Genomic DNA, 26,172 nt, shown 5'->3' on the forward strand with positions numbered 1-26,172 from the left:
TTATAGTTCCTACTAGAGGCCCAATGCACGAAATTCATGCACGGGGAGGGTCTCTAGTGGCTGCCAGCCAGGGCCTTCCTTCGTTCCGCACCACCCCCTGGTGGTCAGCACACATCATAGCGAGTGATAGACTCCCGGTCTCCCAGTCGAACTCCTGCGGGGACACTTTGCATATTAGCCTTGTATATATACAGAAGATTCTTTAGAAATTAGTCCAGGAGTCTGCAAACTTAGTCCAGATCCTGCAGCTGGTTTTTGGTGGTTTTTATTTTAATTTTTTATTTTTCATCCAAACTTATTTTTTAAATTGTAATAAAATACACATAACATGAAACTTCGAACCTGAAATATTTCCCCAAGTACGGGATTAGGTACATTTACCAGGTTATGCAGCCATTTCCACCATCCAGCTCCAGGATGGTCATCTTCCACCTGCAGCCTGTTTTTATAAATTAAATTTTATTGGGAGCCAGACACTCATTTGTTTACGGTTCATTTTTGGCTGCTTTCAAGCAATCACGCCAGAGCTGAGTAGTTGTAATGAAGACTCCCATGGATCTTTACAGAAAAAGTTGGCTGATCCCTGACCACTTAGAGACGACCCAAAGAAGTTACTCCCAAGACACAAGCAATGGGTAGAATTTTCAGGATGGGCTTTATGCAGTTCCTAGCATTACAAGAGGAGCTTTTTCTGTGCAATCCCTGGCTGGTATAGATAAGCCCAAGCTAATTTGTGCAGGGACGAGCCTTCATGGCCTCCTTCACTCAGTGAAGCATCCTGTGCCCTCACCACCAGCCCCGAGAGCTCTCCTTCAAGGTGGATGTTCTTGGTAAACCCATTCCAGCAAGTGCTTTGGAACCTGGCTCTTCTGTGAAGGAACATAACCACCGCTGGTCCTTTCAAACTCGGACTTTTCTTGCACTTGTGTGTTTTGACGTCTGTGGGGACTGTCCTTGCTGTTTTTTAGCTCTGCCCTCATTAACACTGCTGCTGTCCTGACTTCTTTTCAGCCCCATCATGGAAGCTTTCGGCAACGCGAAGACCGTGTACAACAACAACTCCAGTCGCTTTGGGAAGTTCGTTCAGCTGAACATCTGCCAGAAGGGAAATATTCAGGGCGGGAGGATTGTAGATTGTATCCTCTTTCGTTTAGTTTTTTGTTTTTTGTGTGTTTTGTCTACAGTATTTGACTCCACAAGTAGAAACTGTTCTTGTCATAAGGATGGATGAAGAATATGAATGAAACATTTCTGTCTGGTTCTTTCTATACAATTATTGCTCTATTATTACTGTGTTTGACCTATTAATTATTCTAGGGCCGTGGTCGGCAAACTGCAGCTCACGAGCCATGTGGCTCTTTGGCCCCTTGAGTGTGGCTCTTCCACAAAATACCACGGCCTGGGCCAGTCTATTTTGAAGAAGTGACATTAGAAGAAGTTTAAGTTTAAAAAATTTGGCTCTCAAAAGAAATTTCAATCATTGTACTATTGATATTTGGCTCTGTTGACTAATGAGTTTGCCGACCACTGTTCTAGGGGATAAAGAACCATTTTTCTTTTGGAAATCTCTGATATCATGTCCATAATCTGAAAAAATGCATTTCTGATCAAACATCAGCTGTTGTTTGAAATCAGTTCTGCCCAATTGTTCGAAATTGGATTTAGGTGAAATAGTCTATGCTTTCAGGGCTTATCTTTTGGCACTGGAAAGTCTCAATGTCAGCGGACTGGGGAATTGTAATTATTTGGGTAACAAAGAACAGAAAATGAGAGAGTAATTAAGCGGGTCATATCCTGGTTTTGTTCCTTGACTTGCCATTGCTTTTCACATGAAGATTTATTAGAAAAAGTAAGTAGACATGATTTAATTCACGTTTTCCTTCACAATAACAATTTTCGGAAATTATTGGTTTGTGTTAATTAAGCAGGGGAAAACATCCCTGAATAGAAATCTGATTTATTTCCACAGAACCGAGTAGTAAGACAAAATCCTGGGGAGCGGAATTACCACATATTCTATGCACTGCTGGCGGGGCTGGAGGGGGAACAGAGAGGTGAGTCACTCATTTTCCCTTTATAAAAACCATCAGGACATGAGAAGACATCTGTTTGAACTTTGTCGCTATTCCACCAATTGATTCAAAATGTATGAGAGTACAGACAATGTTGTGTTTCTTTCAGAGCCAAATAATGTACAGAGAAAGTCATCAATAGGGAAATCTTAGGTTTTGTGTTTGTTTTTGGAATCTTGGTGCTTTTCTGATGTAAGGAGTATTTATGAAAACATTTATATATAATGTATTACAACTGGTTTTAGTTTGAAACTACACCCGAAGAAAGCTAATTTCTGAACATCTGATTTTTTTTTCCCCTGAATATTTGATTTCTGAGAAAAAGCAGTCAAAACAGGATCCTTATCGATTTTTTTTCAGTAACATTTTCTATCATACCATTTAGTTTCATTAGATTCTTTCTATTTTCCCTATCTGATGATTAAGAGAGAACTTAATAGGAGACTATTAGCACAGAATTATTATTATTATTTTTATTATATTTCTATTGATTTCAGAGAGGAAGGAAGAGGGAGAGAGAGATAGAAACATCAATGATGAGAGAGAATCATTGATCAGCTGCCTCCCGCACCCCCCCCCCCCCCCCCGCCACTAGGGATTAAGCCCTCAACCTGGGCATGTGCCCTTGACCAGAATAGAACCCAAGACCCTTCAGTCTGCAGGCCGACGCTCTATCCACTGAGCTAAACCGGCCAGGGCAAGCACAGAATTATTTATGTACTTGATTTTAACATCACAAAGTAAAAAACTCAGATTCAGTCTTATCCTGGCCAGTCAAGTATTGATGTTGTTGTTTTCTCCTTTTTGTAGAAGAATTTTATTTATCTGTACCAGAAAACTACCACTACTTGAATCAGTCGGGATGTGTAGAAGACAAGACAATCAGTGACCAGGAATCCTTTAGGGAAGTTATTGTAAGTTACTTTCTTATTTTCCCTTATTAAGAGTGACACAAAAAGAACAAATTTTATTTTCTGTTTCAAATAAAACTTTTACTAAAAATAGAAATAATTACATTTGCACCACTGTCTGGGAGCAGTATTTCTTTTCTTTCCCAATTTTATTTTGGCTCCCTCAATGTCTCTCGTGACTCAGATTTTCTCCATTCACAATTCATTTACTGCATTACTCCCTTTGCTGAAAGATCTTGCGTTAGAATAAATTAGAAAACTCATTCTTATTTTTTATGAGTTGCAAAAAAGACTTGTCTCAGGATTTTTCTTTCGATTTTGTTTTATTTTTGCTTTTTTTAAATTTTATTTTTATTTAAGTATAGTTGATATGCAGTCTTACATTGGTGATATTAATTTCAGGTGTACAATATAAATGATTCAATTTTTTTATACTTTACACTGTGATCGCCCCACTACATCTAGTATTCATCTGTCACTGTGTAAACTTACCACAATATTGTTGACTATAGTCCCCTTCCTTTCACCCATCCTCCCACCCCCTTCCTTCTGGTAATTATCCCTTTGCTCTATTTCTGTGAGTCTGTTTTTATTTTGTTCGTTTATGTTGTTCTTTAGATTCCATATATAAGTGAATAAAACATATGGTATTTGTTTCTCTCTGGCTTATTTCACAAAGCATAATACCACCCTCTAGATCCATCCATGTTGTCACAAATGGCAAGATTTCGTTCTTATTGCTGTGTAATATTCCCTTGTGTGTGTGTGTGTGTGTGTGTGTGTGTGTGTCCACACCACATTTTCTTTATTTATTCACCTATTAGTGGACACCTACATAGCTCCCACATCTTGGCTATTGGAAATAAACTAAAAGTAAGCAGAAGGAAATAAATAATAAAGATCAAAGCAGTAATAAATAAAATAGAAAATAAAAACAGTAGAAAAGATTAAGGAAACAGAGTTGATTCTTTGAGAGGACAAATAAAATTGACACGCCTCTAGCAAGACTCATCAAGCAAAAAAGAGAGAATACAAATAAATAAAGCCAGAAAATGAAAGAGGAGAGATTATAATGGACACCACAGAAATACAAAGGATCATTCAAGAATACTATGAACAATGTTATGCCCACAGAGTCCCAACCTAGAAAGTAATGGATACATTTTTAGAAATACACAACCTTCCAAGATGAAACCAAGAAGAAACAGATTCTGAACAAACCAATTAGTAGCAATGACGTTGAAGCGGTAATCAAAAAACTCCCAACAAACAAAAGCCCAGGACCAGATGGCTTCCCAGGTGAATTCTGCCAAATACTTAAAGAAGAATTAGTATCTATCCTCAAACTATTCCAAAAAAAATGGAAAGGGAAGAAACACTTTCAAACTCATTCTACAAAGCCGACATTACTCTGATACCAGAACCAGACAAAGACACCACAAAGAAAGAGAATTACAGGCCAATATCCCTGATGAACATAGATGCCAAAATTCTCAACAAAATGTTTTGCTTCTTTCTTGAAGCTGCCCAACAGTGCTTTGTGATAGGACCTAGTTCCTGGTAACCGATAAACTCCTAATTATCTAAGTGGTAGTTTCACTGCAGGTGAAACCGACCAGCTGACTGGCCACTAGAGGGCACTGGCAGTGAGGCCTGCCCTCGTGCTGAGTGCCAGGAGAAGGTGCTCTGATGGCTTTCCTCTCGGGGCACCATTTTCTGATTCAGAACTGTTTGTTCTTGTTAGCTGCAAGTTAATTTTTGGAGCGTGTCCTAGTTTCAGTGATTGCTAGCTTTTATTTTTAAATTGAAATGATAGGTTTTGACATTTGAAATGTGGTCTTATGATGAAAGGCTTTGTCTTCTAGAAAGGAAGAAAAGTGTATACATAAATGTGGCTTTGTGAATGTACACACAAACTTAAAAGTATTCTATTAATAGATCCTAATACTTACTTTGCAATTACCTTTTAGTGTGGACCCGTCAGAAATGTCAAAGACGACGTAGCTGGTGATTATTGAAATCAGGAAAATGTGGTTTTCTTCTTCTTCTGGAAGTTCTAAGCAATGTTGTCGGAAAAGAAACATAAATGAGCAGCTTTTCAGAAAGGAGGAAAAATATTCTTTTCTATAAAATATAAGATTCTTTCCCCCTAAACTCACAAAATCATGAATTGGAGAATGGCTTTAATAATTTGTTAAACGCATAAAGTAAGAGCCATGGCAACAAGCAAAACACATGCTCAAGTATATTTAACAGTATGGGAAAACTTGCTTATTACATACATAAGGAAGGTGGTGTGCAGCACTATAATTTTTTTATTTAAATAATAAGCATTATATGTACAGGGTGGGGCCAAAGTAAGTTTACAATTGTGAGTATGCGAAACAGAGCTTATTCTTTGATTATTTATTAATTATTGTAGTATTTTCCTTACAAACAACTGTAAAACTACATTTGCCCCACCCTGAATATATATCATGTATATATAGTAATTATATGTGCAGAAAAGTATTGGAACAAAATATACCAAAAATGAGGCAGAATTCTAGGATTGTATATATTTTTCCAGTCTCTGTGTTACATTTTTACAACAAACATCCCAACTTTGTAATAATTATTATGATAACCTAAAAGTCATATCCTATCTAATAAAAGAGTAATATGTAAATTAACCATCACTCCGCAACAAAGATGGCAGCATACATAGTGGCCGGGGCGGGATGCTGGCAGCATCACCCCGCAACATGAGACCAGAGTCCGCGCCCCGGCTGCATGGAGGGAAGGGAGAGCAGGGGCCTCGAGCCGAAAGCGGAAGCTGAGAGCGTGGGGAGCACCAGGAATGCTGGGAATCGTGGTTCTGGTGGCGGACGGATTGCACGATCTCCTAGACACTCGAGTGAAGTGAGCCTGGAGCAAGTTACTGTTGTGGGTGGGGGATGGAGGGAAAGCAAAGGTGAGAGACATAATTCAGAGTGTTGAGGAAAAATTAAAAGGAAGATATCCTGCAACTTCTAGGAAATCTCCACCAATGGAGCAAAGAAAAAAAAAAAGACCTCCATTATTCTGTGAGCACCAAACCAGACTGGGCTGGGGTCTCACACAATTCGGTCATATAATTGCAAAGACAGACAGAAACTTAACTCTTTCATGTACCCAGGGAGATACAATGCACGACATGCACGTTTTCACGGAAGAGGACTTAACAACACCGTTTGCTATACACCCTTTGGTAAGTCACTTTTTTGGTGGCCATCTGTGTTAGTTAATTGCCATAATCAAGAGTAAAAATTAAAACTTTTTTATCTCTAAGACAAGTAGCTCCTTACAATTTGGAGCAAGGCAACTATCTATAATAATAAAAGTATAATATGAGGGGCAATGAGGCAGGCAGGCAGAGGCAGTTAGGGGCGATGAGGCAGGCAGGTGAGCAGTTAGGGGCGATGAGGCAGGCAAGCGGAGTGGTTAGGGACAATCAAACAGGCCAGCAGGCAAGCAGTTAGGAGCCAGCGGTCCCGGATTGTTAGAGGGTGCAAGCAGGGCTCAAGACCCCCCCCCCCCGATGCACGAATTTTGTGCACCAGGCCTCTAGTTTCTATAATATAGGAATATAATCATAGGTATCATTACCAGTACCAGCCAGCCCATCTTTCTGCCTTGAGCATCACTCTGTTACCAGAAGTGACACAGAAATGGATAAGAAGACTCCAGACTCTTCTGGCTGGAGGTGATTTTATATGTTCAGCATATTTGAGCACCTGCTGTGTGCTGGGCACTGGAGAGACAGAGCAAGCAAACCACATGATCCCTGCACTCTGCTGAAGATGACTGGAACAGAATTATACTGTTGTTTTTTATGTGATTCATCTCAATATTTCCTTCCAATGGCAAATCCCACCTAAATTTGTATGTTCATACTCAAATTCCGTAAAGCTCCTTTTCCAGAGGTTTGGGGATTGTAGGAAGGGAAGGGACCACATTCTGCTGGGACTCGTGGGCGTTTGTTAGCAGTTGTTCAAGTGCTAATGGAGAGAAATTGTTTCTATGAATATGTATGAACATGTCACTGGTGTTCTTTTTATTTTTTATTGTTTTTTTTTTGTTTGTTTGTTTTTTTAGAGAGAGGAACAGGGTGGGTGAGGGCGCGGGGAGAGGATCATCGATTTATCGTTACGCTTATTTATACATTCATTGGTTCATTCTTGTATGTGCTCTGACCTGGGGTTGAACTGGAAACCTTGGTGTATTGGGATGACGCTCTAACCCACTGAGCTAACTGGCCAGGGCTGGTGTTCGTTTTTTTAGCTTCTAAAAAAAAATTATTCTTTTTATCAACTTAAATATCAATATACTTAAGAATTTTGCTTATTTTATTGAGAATTTATGTATTTTTAAAATTTATCATTGGCATCAACAGTGATGCCATTAATATAAATAAGTACCTGTAACATTAATATAAATAAGTAAGTACCTGTGAGGTATCCTGAGCAATTATGGAGGGACCTAGTTTCCTGGGGCAGGAACACGACCTGTTAAACTTCGTGACCATTTCTTATGCAGCCTTCCAAGTTTCCTGTTAACTGATCAGTTAGGGTAGAAAGCTATTTTAAGTCAGTAGTAACAACTAATTTATTCTGTCACCTGCATTGACCCACCAGGACGGTGGCTGATGAAATGTGTGTGAGGTAAGGGGAGTCTCTGAGCTGTAATCTCAGTATTTTCTTCCTCCACAGTATTGAATGTTTTGCGGTGAGCCTAGTCATGAGCCACTCTGGGATTTCCTCACCATTTCGGCTCACTGGGCATATCCGTGGGTGTTTAATGGTGTGAGCCCATGTATATGTATGCACAGATCCATGCCTCATGAGTCAGAGTTTATGAAAATTTAAAGGGCTGACTTGATACCTCGATCTTACCAAGCTTGGAAATCGTGTCTTTCAGTGTTGGAAAACTTAGGAATATAAGCCAATTTTATATCATGAAATAGCATATTATGGCCTTGCTGTAACATAACATTACAGAGTAAGTGATTACATTACTTAAAATAATTTACTATGCCCAGAATAGCCTTCTCTTCCACCATTTCCATCGTACCATTTATTCGGAGTTGATCTGTGATCCCTTTGCCTTCTTGAATGGAGCCTCTCCACTCATAACTGACTTCTGAGACCCTGAGCAGATCAGATGTACCTTTTGGCAGTGAATTACCCTCAATTCGCCGCTCTTCTCTATTTGTTTCTAGTGTGACAGCCTTTCTGCCGTCAGTCCTTCATGGCTGGGACTGTATCACCCCCAACATCTCTCACACACACTTTCACAAACATTTCATTTTTATGGGCTTAGTACAGACTTTATTGAAAATATGTTGTCTAACTTTGTGCCAGTTTCATAACTAAATTGCTGTTTAGTGCTTCTGAACTATACTGAGAATTTCCCAGGGTTGTTTTTTTTTTTTTTAAAAGTCTTGAGCCCTATTGTTGAGAAAATAAGATAATTATAATAAACCTTAAAGTGCTACTCTTGCCTAGGGGTGGAGATTGCTACTAAAAATATCGTAACTAGGACAGTAAGAGACAATGGATGGAGCTCTGGCTAGCAATTTTGGCACCCACACCCACGCAGGCGATAATTGGTTGCAACCATTAAATTACCCCATGGTGTTATTAATGCAATTACCACTTATCACCACACTCCTCACTAATTAATTCACTCAGAGTCGGACTTGAAAGTGAAGAAGTCACAAGTTTATTAATGAAGTAAGCACCCTTTATCCATCTGCTTTCGTATCTCCATTTATACATTGTATGTATTCTCAGAACTTAACCAACAGTTTTTTCATAGGCATCTTTTGACATTTTTCATTTGACCGTTTGAAATTTTCTGCTACTGTAGACTAGTTTTCAAAAATCTTGTTTCTTTTAGCCATGTTTAAAGTCCAGGTAGGTGACTTAAAGCAGTGACTATTTTCATTTCTGTGGTCGTTCTAAGATGAGTTTAGAACATTTTTACAAATGAGTATTGACTGTGTCTGGTAATATGAGGAGAACTTTCATCATGGAAAAGGAAAATACTAACTTTTGCACAGCATAGGTGATTTTTAAAAATTATTTTACTGATGTCTGATTTGATCCTGACCACTGTTTTAAAGTCCTGAACATTTTTTTTCCAATTTTTTTTTATTAAGGTATTATATGTGTACATATCTTACCATTGCCTCCCCACCCCACTCCCATATATGCCCTCACCCCCCAGAGTTTTGCGTCCATTGGTTATGTTTATATGCATGCATACAAGTCCTTTGGTTGATCTCTTATCTTCCCCACCTCTCCCTAACCTTCCTGCTGTAATTTGACAGACTGTTTGATGCTTTACTGCCTCTGTATCTATCTTTTTGTTCAAGTTTATAATGTTCTTTATTATCCATAAATGAGTGAGGTCATGTGGTATTTTTCTTTTATTGACTGAACATCATAAATTGTTCTGTATTTCTTAGTCACATTTCTTTTGCATTTAGAATAAGTAAATTTGAATAATTATTTTTCCATAGGCCTTTTCATTGATAAACACTTGACTAATAGTTGTTTTTGCATTAAGTTTTGTTTGTACCCTGAAATAAGTCTTCTCATCCTTGATTAAATAATTCATGGTCTTTCATTTTTTTGTAATACACTTTACTGAGCTATAATGTACATAAAATAAAACGCTCCCATGTAAAGTATGCATTTCAATGAATTTTTAATTTACACACCCATGTACCTACAACCACAATCAACATAAAGGACAGTTCTATACCCCAGCAGTTCTTTGTTCCCCTACCCAGACAATCCCAGCTACCCCACCCCAGCCTGGGGAACCCCTGATCTTTCGGTCACCATACATGGCATAGATTTGTCTTTTCTAGAGTTTCGTGTAAATGAAATCACACAGAATGTATTCTCCTGTGTCTACCTTCTTTCGCTCATCCACATCCCACAGAATACAATTCATTCCTCTGCATGGGGAGTAGTATCCCATTGGGTAGAGAGCAATTTGCATAATAGTCTCATTTGAGCGATTTGCATAATAGTCTCATTTGTTGTTCAGAAAGATGTCAACAACATTAAAGGACATGGTACAACACAGTGTTTATGAGCCTACCAACACTACCATATTTTTCATTTTGTAAGTTTTCTTCCCATCCTGATTTTATTAGTTATGGTTAAAAAATGTAGTTTTTACTCTTTGGATAAAGCAAAATATAATCATGTTTCTATATGATGTTGAGAATTTCCTTTAAAAACGATACAGTATTCTAACAATGTTATTTACTCTGTTTTGCCTAATTATGGGTTCGTTAGAATTCTCTGAAAGTGTTAAGATAACACTGTAGTGACATATTGCAAAACTTTATTATTGTCAACATTTTCCTTGGAACAAATTTTCATCATTGAAATTATGGGAGATTGCACAGGAGAGTTCTTACTTTTTTTAAAAATGTCCTTGTAAAGCAATAAAGTTGGATAAATAACAAGTTCCTGGACTTTGAATCTTGCTTATGCAACCCTGAGAAAATTCCTTAACCTCTAAACATTGTAAGAGCGTATGCACGTGTGGCCCAACACAGTCCTGCCACATAATCTTCTTTTCCAAAAAGTTATACTCACTTATAGTACCAGTGGCCAGTGCCTAAACATCCCAGTTTCACCACTTTCAGGTCAATTCTTCAGAAATGTTTTTGCTCATGCAATAGAAATGATCCCCGATTTTCTGTAATTTGTGTATGTTTTGTTTCTATGACGGAGACTAATTTCTCTGTGGATTTGCACTTCCTTTGTAAGAAGGGCCTATTTTATTTTTGTTGCGTGTGTATCTCCCAATATAGCTCTTGCTCCTTCCCTTGCATTTTTCCCCTTTTAATTTTGTTTCCCTGTCTATTGTTTTTGCCCTTTGTTTCAACTTCATTGTTTTTTCCTTGTAAAGAAATTATGTGTCTCACATTTTAAAATCTCCAGTTGTTTCCTTTTGCAATTTCTATTGCTTCAAAGTGGTGCATGATTTCCTTCTCCCACGTCTCTTGTGGTCAGTGTAGTGATTTCGGATCCAAGTGCTCTTTTTTTCTTTCTTTTTTTAAATATGATTTTATTGATTTCAGAGAGAGGGAGAGAGGGATAGAAACATCAATGATGAGAGAGAATCATTGATTGGCTGCCTCCTGCACCTCCGCATCCCCACTAGGGATTGAGCCTGAAACCCGGGCATGTGCCCTGACTGGGAATCATACCATGACCTCCTGGTTTATGGGTCAACGCTTAACCACTGAGCCACACCGGCTGGGCCCAAGTCCTCTTTGTAGGTCATTTCCGGAGTCTTGTCGCCAATTTTGTTCTCAATTGTGGATGTGGGTTGAGTGCAGAGTTCCTGACATGAATATGGCTCCTAAATCCCAGTAGAAAATGAACAAATCTTCGATGTGATCGAGGAGACTCCTGGCTAAAGTTGTTTGGATACTTGCTGGTTACAATGCTCCTGGAGGTAGATGTCTGTTGATTGTTATTTTCCCCCAAACAGCATTATGTTAGGTTCCATTTACTACCCAGAGGCCAAGATAAGACCTTAAGAACCCTTTGGAGAAATGAGAAGTAGAGACGTCAAAGAATGTCCAGGGCAGATAGACCCAGATCCATTCCTAGGTCCACCAGTATCTATTGTAAAAGGATACAAAGACTCTCCCATTGTAGAGTCCCTGTCCGAATTTTATTCCACCTCCTTGGGTTCCTGCTGTGAGTAACCATGAGGACAAGCCCCAGCGTTGATCCTGCAGAACTCTCAGGAAGGCTTAGCTTCCCCAATTGCCCTCCTACTTCCATGTGTAAGAAAATAAATGTTCCATTATGCTTTGATATCTGTAGGGAAAAATATATAATTTTTTGTGGCATAACTAGGAGGCTTGTACAGTAGGCGGATACTTATTTTTATGTCCTCGATTAGGCTCTTCCTCAACATTCTACAGTTCTTAACCTCATGTTCTTTTATGTGTGTATCTGTGTAAAGTCATACCAGTTTTATCTTTAAAACTGGTCGTGCATCTATTTCTTATTTTCTTGCCTTTTAGAACAATACCTGGTAATTTTGTTGAGCAATGGGCGTTTTTTAAATTTTTTCTTTAGTATGACAAAAAAACCCAACCAACATAAACAATGAAACACGTTGCTTTTCTTCCAGACGGCAATGGACGTGATGCAGTTTAGCAAGGAGGAAGTCCGGGAGGTTTTGAGGCTGCTTGCTGGCATACTGCATCTTGGGAACATAGAATTTATCACTGCTGGTGGGGCGCAGGTTTCCTTCAAAACGGGTAAGGTCGCCCCTCCCGTCCCTGCCCCTCTTTTCTTCCTTGGCTTTTTCCTGGTAGGAAACTTAGACCTGAAATAGTTACTGTCTGGCCTTTTACAGAAAGAGCTTGCTAACCCTGAAATAAAGGGCTGCAGAACTTTGGCCCTGAGGTGAACTGTCAGCAAATAAAGGCTCAAAGCCTATGGGACTTGGTTCCAGAATGGGATGGTGGTTGTGTTCTTGTTCCGACTAAGAAAGAAGGAACATGGGCCACATCAGAGGAGACACACGCGCAAGGAGGATGGGAAGCAGGAAAAGTGTTCTGAGCCGGGCGGAGTGTGGGCATAGCTCTCCAGTGACCGAGTGGAGGCGCAGTGTGATGGTGAGGGCCTCCGTTTTCAAGGCAGAGGCTCGGTCCGCAGCCTGGCACGGCCTCGGGCTATTTCCTGGGTTATTTATCCCCTCGACACCAGCAACTTCTTGTTGGTAAAGTGCCTCGGGGATGTGTTGTTGAGATTGAGCGAGTTCATGCACACATAGCTGTGTCAGTTGTCATTTTCCTGGAGCCGTTTTTGTATTTATTTTTAAACTGTTCTGATGGGAGCACTATATGAGGGCATGGAGGCTGGGAACTTAATGAGGTCAAGTACAAATGGCTGTAAGGAGCCCAGGGCTGCAGGCCAGTAGTTCTCAATTGTTTGGTCCCAGCACCTCATAATGATCTTAACATGATGGAGAACCCCAGAGAGCTCCTTTTAAAAATGTGAGTCTTATCTGTTGGTGTTCACAATATTAGGAATTAAACAGGCATTGCAAAATGACCATAATAAACCCTTTGCGTGTTAAAATACAATATTTGCATGTAAGACTATTTTCCAAGAAAAACAAATCAGTAAGAAGAGTCACATTGTCTTATATTTTTGCAAGTTGCTTTAATATCTAATGTAATAGAGGCCAGTTGGGTTCTCATATCTGCTGTTGCATTTATTTTGTTCGAGATACCTCAGGTCATGTAGTCCCTGGAAAAATCATCGGTATACTAGTGAGGGAATGAGAATAAAAAAGCAAGTAACATCTTAGTGTTATCATTGACAATAGTTATGACTTCACAAACCTCTTACAGTGTCTTGGGAACCCTCCTAATCTTGGGGTCTCTGGACTGCACTTGGTCCAAGCTCCAGGTTCTTTGCCACTAACCTAGGACTTGGTAAAGGAACGACAGACTGACAATAGAATGTGTGTCCCAACAATTCTGCCTGAGGGATCCAGGCATGCTTTCTGCTTTCATGTGTTGCTGTGAGTGGTTAGCTTTGTACCCCATTGGCGTCCCCTCGGCCTGGTCCTCTTGGGGGCTGGGAGTCCACGTTTACTTTGTTCTTCATTCCCAGCCTTGGGCAGGTCTGCAGAGTTACTTGGGCTGGACCCAACGCAGCTCACGGACGCTCTGACCCAGAGATCGATGTTCCTCAGGGGGGAGGAGATCCTCACGCCGCTCAGCGTTCAGCAGGTACATGCTCTTTGCTATCCAGGCTGGATTTGAATGACACTCCTGGGGTTTCAGATCCATGGCTTTGATTCAAATAAGTTACTGTGGTTCACAATCAAAATAAAGATACCCACCTTGAGGGGAATAGATAAAGTTATTCAGTTGTTTCTAAGAGACCGTGTAGCTGCCTCTTTAAGAGGGTTGGGTCTGGTGCAGATGGCCTCTGTTTGCGTCCCAACTCTTCCACCTTTTACTACTGTCTATTCTTAGGAAATTTGTTCACTGTGCCTCAGTTTCCTCTGTAAGACCTATTTCAGAGGATTCTTGTAAGGATAATAAGAAAATATACACTGAGTGGCCAGATTATTATGATCTCTGAACGCATAATAATCTGGCCACTCAGTGTATACACATATATACATATATATATATATATATATATATATACATATACATATATATTAGAGGCCTGGTGCATGAATTCATGCATGGATTGTGGGGGGGTGGTCCGGCCAGCCTGGCCAAGGGGAGGGGACATGGGTGGTTGGCCAGCCTGCCTGCTGGTCGAACTCCTGGTCGAGGGGACAATTTTCATATTAGCCTTTTATTATATAGGATATACAGTGAGTGGCCAGATTATAGTGCGTTCAGAGATCATAATAATCTGGCCACTCAGTGTATATTCTCAGTTCCTTTTAATTGGAACAGAATAAGAACTAAATAAACATGAGCTATAATACATTATTGTACATGAAAACATGCAACCGAATGTTGTAGTACTTATTTTTGCCTCTGTAGCAGCCTCGAGCCAGTTACATGCTCTAGCCTGTGTAATACCTGTTTCTTGATTAGATAAGTCAAAAATACTAACCATATCCCATAAAGGAAACTTTTATGTGTATGAAGTACAATAGAAGAAGATAAAATGAAAACAGTCTTAATTATTGTTTAAACCGGATAAAATTTGTAACTGTATATATCAGCTCAGATTCTCACCTAAAGTCAACATACAGAGTTGACTTTGGAGCCTGGTATTTAACCCTTTGCACTCGCTTGCTTTTTTCTCGATTCCTTTATTCTAATGCTAACTGTGTCGAGTCACACTCGACGTCCGAGTGCAAATCCTTGGTGAGTCCTACTGTCAAGTGACAAGCAAGCTCCAATTTATCTTTTCTTTCAAGTGTGTGTTTTCTGAGGTGGCATTGATTTACTTGCCATAGAGTGCACGGTGCCACCCCTGCCACATGTGTCTCCCAAGAGCTCCCGAGTGGGTGGGGCGGACCTGCCTGCCTGGCTGTCCCTGGTCAGGGACACGGTGATCATGTCTCCTCTCCCCCCCACCCCCACCCCCAGGCAGTAGATAGCAGAGACTCCCTGGCCATGGCACTTTATGCGCGCTGCTTCGAGTGGGTGATCAAGAAGATCAACAGCAGGATCAAAGGCAAAGATGACTTTAAATCTATTGGCATTCTTGACATCTTCGGATTTGAAAACTTTGAGGTATGCTTCCCACGGGTGGGACACATGCATTCTTTTCTATCTACTTATTGGCTGATCTTCAACAAAACTTTCAAAACAAACACTGATATTTTTTTCTGGAGATTTTTTTCATCTTTATATATAATAGTGAGAGCATTAAAGATACCCTTTGAATGGTTTCTTCCCTTAGGTTAATCATTTTGAACAGTTCAATATAAACTATGCAAATGAGAAACTTCAGGAATATTTCAACAAGCATATTTTTTCTTTAGAACAACTAGAATATAGCAGGTAAGCACTCATGGAATTCTATTTCAATTTTTATTTTTACTTAGCCACTAAGTTAAAAAGGTATAGGTTGCTATAACTCAGCTTTTTAAAATCTTTCCACAGAGAAGGATTAGTGTGGGAAGATATCGACTGGATAGACAATGGCGAATGCCTGGACTTGATCGAGAAGGTAATGTATTGTTGAGAAGAGTCGTTTCAGTCCCAAGGGTGTCCAGCTGGGCTGATTCATCTTTATGGGAACGAAATAGCTTGTGTGAACACGCACATCAAAGATGTGAAAGTTTAGAACACAATGGACCATTTGGAAATGTAAATGTAAATGTGCAAGGTTGAATTTAAACACTTGGCTGCTTCAAGTCTATTGTCTCCTTGAACTCCGTATTTTAGGATCAGCAGCGGGCAGAGCCGCTTCACTCACGTAGATTGTAAGTCAGCATCAAGGCCTTGCCAGTACCAGTAAGAGACCAGCCAGTTGTAAAAGTTTTGTCCACAAAATTGTGGTGGGTTCAATTTTTTTAAATGTTTATGTGGAATTTAAATTTTTTGGATTTCTTTGAAGTACTGTTTTGAATTTTTTCAATTAAAGAGTTACTGTGCCTTTTATTTTCTGTTTTAAAATGTATTTTTATTGATTGCAAAGAGGAAGGGAGAGGTGGAGAGAGAGTTAGAAACATCAGTGATGAGTGAGAATCACTGATCGGCTGTCTCCTGCTCGCCCCGTGGGGAATCAAGCCCACCACCCAGGCACGTGCCCTGACCAGGAATGGAACCGTGACCTCCTGGTTCATAGGTCAGCATTCAACCACTGAGCCACACCTCCGGGCTGTGCCTTTTCTTTTAACCACTTATTTGATAGAGAGTAGAGAGGAAAGGAGCTCTAAAATATTTTGAAGCATATTATGTTCACTTTTAATTCATTTAACCTTCTTTCCCTCTTCTAGAAACTTGGTCTCCTGGCCCTGATCAATGAAGAAAGCCATTTCCCTCAAGCCACGGACAGCACCTTATTGGAGAAATTGCACAATCAACATGCTGTATGTCAAGACCTGCCAATCCTTAGTTATGTCTGGATAGCAGATCTGTGGATTAAAGTGACATTCGAGATATTTCAGTGCTCTTGGCCCCCTGGGCCTCCACATTGAATTTTGTTTTTTCACATAACCAATGGAGCACTTCTTCGATTTCTAGATCTAAGTTAAAATAAGCCAGAGGGGTAGATTTGGTCCCCCTGTGCCTCCACATTTAAATTTTTTTCCCCCTCTTAAGCCAATGGCTCCTCTTTGATTGTTAGAACCAAATCAAAATAAGCCGAGGGGGTAGATTTGGGGCTGTGTGTCACATTATGCCCATGTTTATGAGTATAGAATTTTGTGTTTTTAGCCTGTTGTAATGACACAGACAAGAGGGACATGGTTTTCATTATGTGTATCACCGGCTGTGTGGACGTATGACTGGTTTTGAAATTGCTTTCACTGTCTGTTGTAGTTAGTTTCCTCTGGAACTCAGTGGAAACCAGTAAGTAAAAGTAGGCATTTGTGTTTGTTTGTTTTTTATTAGAATAACCACTTTTATGTGAAGCCCAGAGTCGCAGTCAACAATTTTGGAGTGAAACACTATGCTGGAGAGGTAACTTCTTAATTAAGACCCTTATTGACATTTGCCGAGTTGGTATTTAGAGAAATAATACTTTCAGAAGCCAATCATAAGTATATTCATAGGACTTTTTTTCATGGGCCTATCTTTAAAGGGAGTCTCATGCTTATCACCTGAAATTACTCTTTTGATCAGTTCTACCTTCACGCGTTTATTTCTTTAAAACCAGGTGCAGTATGATGTCCGGGGCATCTTGGAGAAGAACAGAGATACATTCAGAGATGATCTTCTCAACTTGCTAAGGGAAAGCCGGTATGTCAGTTTCTTCCCTAAGACATCATTAGCGAGCAAAGTAATATTTGTGCAAATGCTTTGAATTCACAAATATAGAAACAATGAATATGGAAGCAACTTAATCTGTTCTCTTCTTCCTTGGGCAACAGTTCGTTAATAAAATGACCACAGATATATGAATAGCGGTGACTACCATTTAATCAGGTGCTATCAGAACAGCAAATCCATGGCTTAGATCCTATTATGAATCCTCTTATGCACAAGAGGAAACTGAGACTTGGAGCAGTTAAGTGACTTGCCCAAGATCCCACGAGTTTTGATTGGTCTGCTTGGCTCAAGAACTCAAGATCGTAACCAGTATGACAAGGTTCTTCATGACAAGCTTAGGGCTGCGGTTAAATTGATTTCGGCCTTGGCTTTGTAGGACCCCTATGTCTGTAGTTAGTGCAAAGGCTGTCAGGGAAAATAAACCGGTATCAATTCAACTAAAATTGTAAGTTTATTACACATTCAGTTAGTCATTCATGAATTGTAAATCCACACCATTCAATCAGTAGTTGATTAGCGTAGCTATGTGTGTATACTAAACTAGGAGGCTTTGTGAGAGAAAAAGGGAAGAAAATAAGCCTACGTTAAAGCTTTCAATACCTGTGTCAGATCCCGAGTGAATATAACAAATAAATTTTTAATGTCTTAGGAAGGAAAGTAGCCCAATTATTTTAAAATTGTAATACTTTTAGGAGTGCCAAGGCCAGGTGGCCACCCTATCACTTACATAGCTGTGTACTCAGGGGAAGGGAGCCCATTGCAAGTGTCCGCGTAGAAGCTCAGAATTGGAAGTAGTCAATCTTCAGATGTGTTTTAACTCTTCTTCCCTATTTACAAATTGTCACCATTTTTACTCTTAGACGAGCTTTTAGATCTGTAAAAACGGCGATGTTTTAAAAATACCATGGCATATGATCTACCAGAGAAGTTTCTGGGTTATTGTGATGCATTTAAATAAAAGCCGTGTCTTGATGTTAAATGGAAGCATTCTGTTGTAATGAGAAGCTCCCAGGCGTGGAGATCAGCAAGCTGGCATTTGGCTCTCATATGTAAAGTGGTTTTGTGGTTGGACTAAAGAACTCTCTGTTTCCGCCCCAGGTTTCTCTCTGCAAACTGAGGGGCTTGGGCTGTTTGCTCACTCTGCCCTTTCACCTCTGACATCTGTGACAGTGTCATGGAACCAGCGCTTTCCTTCAGAGCGCTCAAAGCATTGTGGGAGCGAGCGTGAAGTAGCACCCGGGGACAAAATTGAGAAAGGGTTGGGGCAAAGTGAGATGTGACGGGGGAAGCACTGGCGTTGCCACCTTGGGAGTTGTGGATGCCCAGACGTTGTCCCCACCTTTCCTGGTCTCCATGAAGCCACCAAACCACCCCCCGTCCCGCCCCCCGCCCCGCCAACGCCCCACTTTACAGCCCAAATGTTTTCCATGCAAGGAAGATAAAGAGTTACTGAAAAGCCTTCTACTTTATTAGTAGGGGCAATGAATTCTATACAACTTTTTAGTAACAGGACCAGCTACCAACTTTAGCATTTACCATGTGCCAGGCACCCTTTTGTGCATTTTCTCGTTTCATTCTCACCACAGTGTGATGGGATACATTTTAAAATTAGCCCCATTTTCCAGATGGAAATACTGAGGCCTGGAGAGAGACAACCATCCTGCCCAAGTCACATGGCCTGGAAGTAGCGGAGGCAGGATTCGAACCCCAGTCTGCCTCACTCTAGAGTTAGCACCTTTCCACCTATTAAATGCATGGATGTTGCAACACTGTGAGATGAGCAAAACAGTACGTCCCTCCAACTGGAGGGAAGTCAAGGCTGCAGAAGCTGACACTGTTCTGCAAGACTCTAGAGCAGGCGTCCTCAAACTACGGCCCGCGGGCCACATGTGGGTGTTTTTGCCGTTTTGTTTTTTTTACTTTAAAGTAAGATATGTGCCATGTGCATAGGAATTTGTTCATAGTCTTTTTTAAACTATAGTCCGGCCCTCCAACGGACTGAGGGACAGTGAACTGGCCCCCTGTTTAAAAAGTTTGAGGACCCCTGCTCTCTAGAGCTCTGGAGGCGACCACAATTTTTTTTCAATGCCTGATGCAGTGGTTGGTTTGAAATCTTTGGAGCTGTCTTAGCTCTTCCAGGCCTCGGTGTGTTACTGTCAGTGGGGAAATGCATTGTAATTACAGTAATCTAGCACCTAATAATTGGGTGTGTGCCCCTCATGGTCCCCTGCTCTTTGCTCTCACAGATTCGACTTCATCTATGACCTATTTGAACACGTTTCCAGCCGCAATAACCAGGATACCTTGAAATGTGGAAGCAAGCACCGGCGGCCCACCGTCAGCTCACAGTTCAAGGTTAGTCTCCTTTGCTGGCTGTGATGAGTTCACTGTGACTGTGATCTAAGAACTGCAAATAGGAATTAGGAACAAGAGCTCCATGAGCCAGTGTTTGACTTGTATATCATCCTATAAACCAGAAATAGTACATAGTTTTTTCGTTGTTGTTAAGAAATAAGTAGCTGCTTATTCTTAGATTATGAAACGGCAATTCTTAGGAATTGCCATGTGGGATTGTGTTTGGCCACGTGGGCTCACTCTGATTTGTATCCAGATGATCATGTGAAAATTGTGTCTGTTTCTTCCCAGGTCTGAATATTTGTATTTTTTCTCAGGTCTATTTATAATATCATAACTAGGAATAATAACCAAGTGCATATTTAAATAAGATCAATGTCAGTTACCTTGTCAAAATAGTTCAGAATGCAGGGAAAATAAGGAACTTTTTTATTTTCATTTTATTTAGTTTAGAGGTAGAGCATATTTTGACCATTTTTGTAGCTTAATCCTAATGTGAAGAGATACGGAAGCACATCAGTCAACAGACATTTAAAATATATTTTGTATTGATTTCAGAGAGGGAGGGAAAGAGGGAAGGGTCACTAAAGAGAGAGAGAGAGAGAGAGAGAAACATCAATGATGAGAGATCATCACTGATTATCTGCTTCCTGCATGCCCCTTACTGGGGGTCAAGCTGGCAACCTGGGCATGTACCCTGGCCAGGAATAGAGTTGTGACCTCCTGGTTCATAGGTCAACACACAACCACTGAGCCATACCAGCTAGGCAGTCAACAGACATTTAGAACCTCTGCCCTCTATGGGGCTTTTATTTACTCACAGTTGGATGCATCAGTGGGAGTCTGTGTGTGGTCTGTTGTGCATTGTGGTTGGCGATAAGCCAGATACACCCAACATGGCTGGCAGTGCTGGGTAACGTGATCACATGAGGGGCAGATAGGATGTAATAATAATAGCTGCCATTTATTATATACACTTATGTGCAAGGCATTGGGCTAATCACTTTATGTACATTATCATGTTCACTTCTCTCATAATTTTATAAATACACATTATTGTCCCCATTTTATAGATAAGAATGCTGAGGTTTAGGGAAATGGAGACCCATTCAGTCCCTCTGAGGACTGAGCAGGATTTGAATTAAGCGGAAGTCTGTCTGACTCTAAAATCTAGCTTTTACTCTCCCAGTGGAACTTTCTTTTTCTAGGTTGGTGTTGTCTTGCAAGGCTTTGTAGATATTTGAGGACTAAATTGGACTAGAAATCAAGGAAATGGAAAAGAGTGGGTGGACCTACCAGGTAGAGACAAGGGCAAGAGAAGGACTCCTGAGGCAGGAATGTGATGAGTCCTGTCCCCGGAGGGTTGTGAATAGATACAGGCCAGCTGACCAGGCACCTTGTACGAACTTAAGTTGGTACCAGGATATGAAGGGCCATGGATGCCAGGACATTTTGTCATCTGTGAAAAACGTAAGGCTTTTAAGCAGAGAAGTAACTAATCAACATAGTGTTACTGACAGCCCAGTTTTCTCAGCAAGACTGTAAAAAGAAAAGAGATGGGGGGTGGGGGGGCAACCATTGGATTAAAAGAGACTTAAGAGATATATCAACCGACTACAATACATGAATTCAAAGAACAAAGCATTTAAAAAATGAAATTTGCGACAGTTGACTATTTTAACGTGAAACGAGACAATTGCACTTTTTAATGTTAACATTAAGGAATTCATGGCAAATCTTTTTAGGATGATATGGATATGGTTATCTATCTATATATATTTTTAAAGTGATTATCCTTTAATAGAACATACTGAAATTTTGAGGGATGAAATAAGCAATGTCTCGGATTTGCTTTTCTACAAGGAGTGGGCATAGTACGGATGGAGACAGGGATCAGAGGAAATGGGATTAGCTGAAGCTGATGATGAGTACGTTGCATGCTGTCTGCTTTGGTAAATGTTAAAAATTCACAATAAAAAATCATAAAGAAGAAGAAGGAAAGAAAGCAGTATTACAGAAATTGAAGGTTAGAGTGGAGATTGTAGGTCAAAGACCAGCGAGGTGCTGGTAGAGGCTGTCATTTGGATGGAAATAATGAGTTTGGACAAATAACTACAGTGGGAGAGCTCATAATTCTCAGGTTTTCTATGCTAACCATTGAAATAGCCTATGCTTTTTTTGCTGGTTAACAGAATAATGTTATTTTTTTTAATGGTACTATTTCAAGGAAGTGACAAATAAAATTTGTATACCATATTGTGAAATAATTTCACTGACAATGAATTATAATATCTTTGCTTTATTTTATCTGACATAATTAAAAATAAAGACCATTATTATTCCTATGATTAAGTTTTTTTAACTTTGTTTCTGACAAGTGTCTAAGGTGCTGAGAAACTTAAAGATCGAGATACTAAGAGACTAAATCGACATGTGCTTTTCTGTCTTTCTATTAGGACTCACTGCATTCCTTGATGGCAACCCTAAGCTCCTCTAATCCTTTCTTTGTTCGCTGTGTCAAGCCAAACATGCAGAAGGTAAGAGGGGCCAGTTCTAGATTGAGGACACTGCCTCCTGGGGTAGTTACTCACAGATTGGGTTTCTCCGAAGTCCTTTCATTATAGATGGTTGGAGATGTATGTGGCATTATTATAACCTAACGGTGCTGAATGGAAAGATTCCCTTTGTCTCCTGGGTCTATTGGTCTGCTTTTGAATGATGCCATTCAGCTTTAAAGAAGTCTAGTTGAAAAGGAAACACTGTAAAGCCTTCACTTTTTTTCTTTTTCTTTCTTTCTTTTTTGTTTTAAGCACTTGATGTGAAATTCTTGGGCAAGCTTCTATTTTAGAAGAAATCATTGGTGTATTTTTGGTGGTTGATTTTTCTGTTTGTTTGATTTTTCTTTTGCTTTGTTGTTAAACGTGAAGAGTCTGTATTCTGTGTTTTAAGGACTTTAGGTGGTTGTAACTAATTTGAAAATTTCTGGAAGGTTGCCATTATGAGTTTTCTTGTGTAGGCTCCGAGATTTTAGCTTTGAATGCCCTATCCTGATCAGAAATAATGTGAATTTTAAAAGAAAAAGCTATTTTAACTAAGAAAATTTAAATTTAGCATTAGATAAAGATGCAGTTGCTCGGTCCAAGACTAAACTGGGCAACTTGCCTTAGAGTGTTGTTAAACATTTGAAATTATCTTGATTTGGCGAATATCAGCTCTTAGTAGCCCCCCACTGGAGAGAGGTAAACCCCTCTAGGTAGTAATGTCAAGGGCCCCTCAGAAGCATTAAGATAAGGAACCTGACCTGAACTGTGACCTATGAGATTTGTGTTAGATTCTGATAATGTGGCTGAGGCTAGAGCTTTATATAGTGGGTACCAGTTGCCTTTGACTTAGTATTACAGGGATTCCTGATTTATGGTTTAAAGATCTTTAATGATAAGAATTACAGTTGAATTCTCTGTCTTCTCAGAAGGCGGAAGTGTATGTTCTCTTTATTGAAGAATAACCTGTTCAGTTTGTTACCTTACTGGGTAGCACAGTGGTGAGAATCGGCACGTATAAGGCATTAAGGTGGTTGGGACTGGTTTTAAATAGAAGATCTGTGATGACTTAATTTAATATGCATCTATTCTGGCAGTTTTCACATTTACATTAAAGTGTTTTAGGTTACCACAAAAAATGACACAGAAGCAATACATAGCTTTTTTGACATTATGTAGGAAATTAACAGTTAAGACATAACTGCATATCATTCCAGCTGGTGTATACTTCACTTTATAACCCCAATGGACAGTATTTACAAGACAGTATAAATGGGCTTGTCATTTGGGGTCTACACTCACAGGAGCTGTTTAACACCTGTCAGCATTTCTTTTCTGATTTTATAACAGAGATGATAATACTGTATTTCATCCTTAAACATGCATGGTTTTTTCCAGCTTAAGGTCTTGGAGCTCGGGATGGATTTACAGCTTTTGGCAAGCCATAGTTTAGTGCAGGCTCTTTCTCTTTCTTGGCGGTGGTATCTCAGATTCAATGAAACGGGGGACGTGCTATCTCAGCATTGTTATAAGGATAGACATTCCTTTAAATTGTAATAGCTTTTGATTTAAAAAATATATATTTTTGTGATAGTTTTTTTTTTAAAAATTAGGCCCTCTTGAATTGAAAATTGTTCCGCAGCCAGAATAGTTTTAAAAAAAATTACTCTCTTTTTGATGTTTATTTTTCCTTGTTGGAATTTGATTGTGTCTAGTTGCTTTGGTTTTTGCATTTAAGAAAAAAAAGATCCAGCTCAAACTCACATTTCCATTTGTGTTCGCTCACACCCCCTTTCTTCTCCTGACCTGGGGCAGACACAGATTTCCAACACACCAAGAGATGGTCTATAAAGACTTCGAAAAAAATGTCTTGGTAACATTTTATAGACACAAGAACTGACATGTCTGAGGCCTGACATGAAGGTGTGATTTTTAAGTGTAAAGATGCTAATTAGAATATGGAGATACTAAATTATGACTCGCTCAACCTTCATTTGGTTCCATTGAAAATACGGGCGTGTTACTGGTCATTGTTACATGACATATATGTAAACAGCCCTCATTTGGAGTTTTTTTATGAATACTCTTTTGTCCAAAGATAGATGCTTCTAGAAATTTCACAGGGAAAACTTTGCCTTCCTTTGCCCCAAGATGGGACATGTGGATTTCCGGCCTGGAGGGGTGCGGCCATCTCCCCTTCCCTACACGCCCCTCCCACCCTTCTCAAGTGAGTTGTTCATCACCGGCTTGAGAGCATTTATTCAAATACATGTGCATGAAGGTACTTTGTGTATCATTCTGGAATATGGATCATGGGTTTTGGCATATTCTACAGTTAGTTTGTGTCGTTTTTTTGTTTGTTTTGGCAATTCTGTGACCAGAAAAGGATAAGAACTGGGGCTCTAAAGTCTTTGGCCTTAGAAAAAGCCAAGTAGCTGCTTTGTGCTCTCAGCAGCACGTCCGCATATCCAAGACTCCCTGAGGCCTGGCCAGTGTGAGCACAGCCCTGGGCCCGGGCTGCCAGACTGGCTACCCCTCCTCCCGCGCCCCCCCGCCTCTCCAGGATGCGGGTGCTTTGGCCTCCAGCATCTAGAACTCCTTTGTGGGAGTATGGGGGGTTTTGTATTTTGCTTTGAAAAGCAGGTGCGTGCAGGGAGAATGGAACCATTATGTCAGTTCAGTTATAGTAATAGGTGGACTTCTTTCTTTTTGCAAACAACTGGTAGCTAATGCTGGGTATTGTAGAACAGGCTCTTGTCTGGCGTCATTGGAAAGTCCTCCTGGTGCTGCTTTATAAGGTGGATTTTAAAAAGCACATCTCTTGATCCAGTGCTCGGTCCTAGGCAGCCCTGAAGGATATACTCCTCCACGCGCCTCCGAATTTTCAGTTTGCAAACAGCAGACTTCCCTATTGAACGACTTGTAGATGGTGGTGTGGCCAGGTAGCACTTTCTCTTGTATTTGCTTAGGCAGTAGCAGTTTCTGGCCGGAAGTGCCCAAACCAAGCCCAGGAGATACCTGTATGCCAGGAAACCTGCTTTGCCTCCTCAGAATTTCCCCCCAAGGGTAACCCAGGGCCTGTGATCTACCTCCCCTCCCCCCTGGTATTTTAGCAAATGAGTTCCAGTAAGAAAAGTCTGTCATTAACATTCCTCAGAAAAACCCTGAGGAGGTGCAGGACAGAATTAAAGCAGGGAACAGACCGATACACATCAGGAAACCTTCCCAGGTGTGAGAACTGGCTGTCTGCAGTTGCAGCCCTGCAGTGCGCCCGGCGGGCCGCTGTCACCTCCCATTGAGCTGGACTGGCAGCCTCTCCTCCCATGGCTGTGGGGAGCACTCAGGTGCTAGAGGGGGACCGGTTTGGTTTCAGCAGCATTGTCTCTACTTTTTTAACGCCACGTGACAATATCCTGAACCATCCTGTCAGGTCTTCTTCCCAAAGGCAGGCCTGCGGTCACCGGAGGAGCTCCGGGCTGGAGACAGGCCACGTGGATCAGCTTATTTTAAAAAAGGGGGGGAAGGAAGAGCAGTGTGCTGGCCACCCTGAGGGAGGCTGGAGACCAGGCCCCAGAGGAGGGGACCTGTGTGGTCTGTGAGGTAGACTGCAGTCATATTGCTGGAAAAAGGGATGTCAGAGAGGAGAGTGAAGCTGGAGACATAAGGTTTGGCTCTTGCCATTTTTTTGTTTTAATCCTCACACGAGGATATGTTTATTGATTTATTGATTGATTGATTTTTTTTAGAGAGAGAGAGAGGAAAGGAAGAAGGGAGGGAGGGAAACATCGATCAGTTGC

At 40.5% G+C, this 26,172-nt stretch overlaps 1 protein-coding gene across 1 annotated transcript in view; it reads left to right on the top strand.

Annotated features, from left to right (window-relative positions):
* MYO10 (myosin X) overlaps positions 1-26,172 on the top strand; it is a 207,344-nt gene that overhangs the window by 112,924 nt on the left and 68,248 nt on the right. The window contains exons 6-19 of the mRNA XM_008151670.3: positions 1,012-1,136; positions 1,836-1,849; positions 1,970-2,054; positions 2,883-2,986; positions 12,182-12,311; positions 13,678-13,796; positions 15,129-15,275; positions 15,445-15,545; positions 15,648-15,714; positions 16,487-16,579; positions 17,103-17,171; positions 17,368-17,450; positions 19,727-19,835; positions 22,292-22,372. Coding sequence (XP_008149892.2) covers positions 1,012-1,136; positions 1,836-1,849; positions 1,970-2,054; positions 2,883-2,986; positions 12,182-12,311; positions 13,678-13,796; positions 15,129-15,275; positions 15,445-15,545; positions 15,648-15,714; positions 16,487-16,579; positions 17,103-17,171; positions 17,368-17,450; positions 19,727-19,835; positions 22,292-22,372 — 1,327 coding nt within the window. The remainder of the gene's footprint in view (positions 1-1,011; positions 1,137-1,835; positions 1,850-1,969; positions 2,055-2,882; positions 2,987-12,181; positions 12,312-13,677; positions 13,797-15,128; positions 15,276-15,444; positions 15,546-15,647; positions 15,715-16,486; positions 16,580-17,102; positions 17,172-17,367; positions 17,451-19,726; positions 19,836-22,291; positions 22,373-26,172) is intronic.

The sequence above is a fragment of the Eptesicus fuscus genome, chromosome 4, assembly GCF_027574615.1.
Source record: "Eptesicus fuscus isolate TK198812 chromosome 4, DD_ASM_mEF_20220401, whole genome shotgun sequence".
Taxonomy (NCBI): Eukaryota; Metazoa; Chordata; class Mammalia; order Chiroptera; family Vespertilionidae; genus Eptesicus; species Eptesicus fuscus.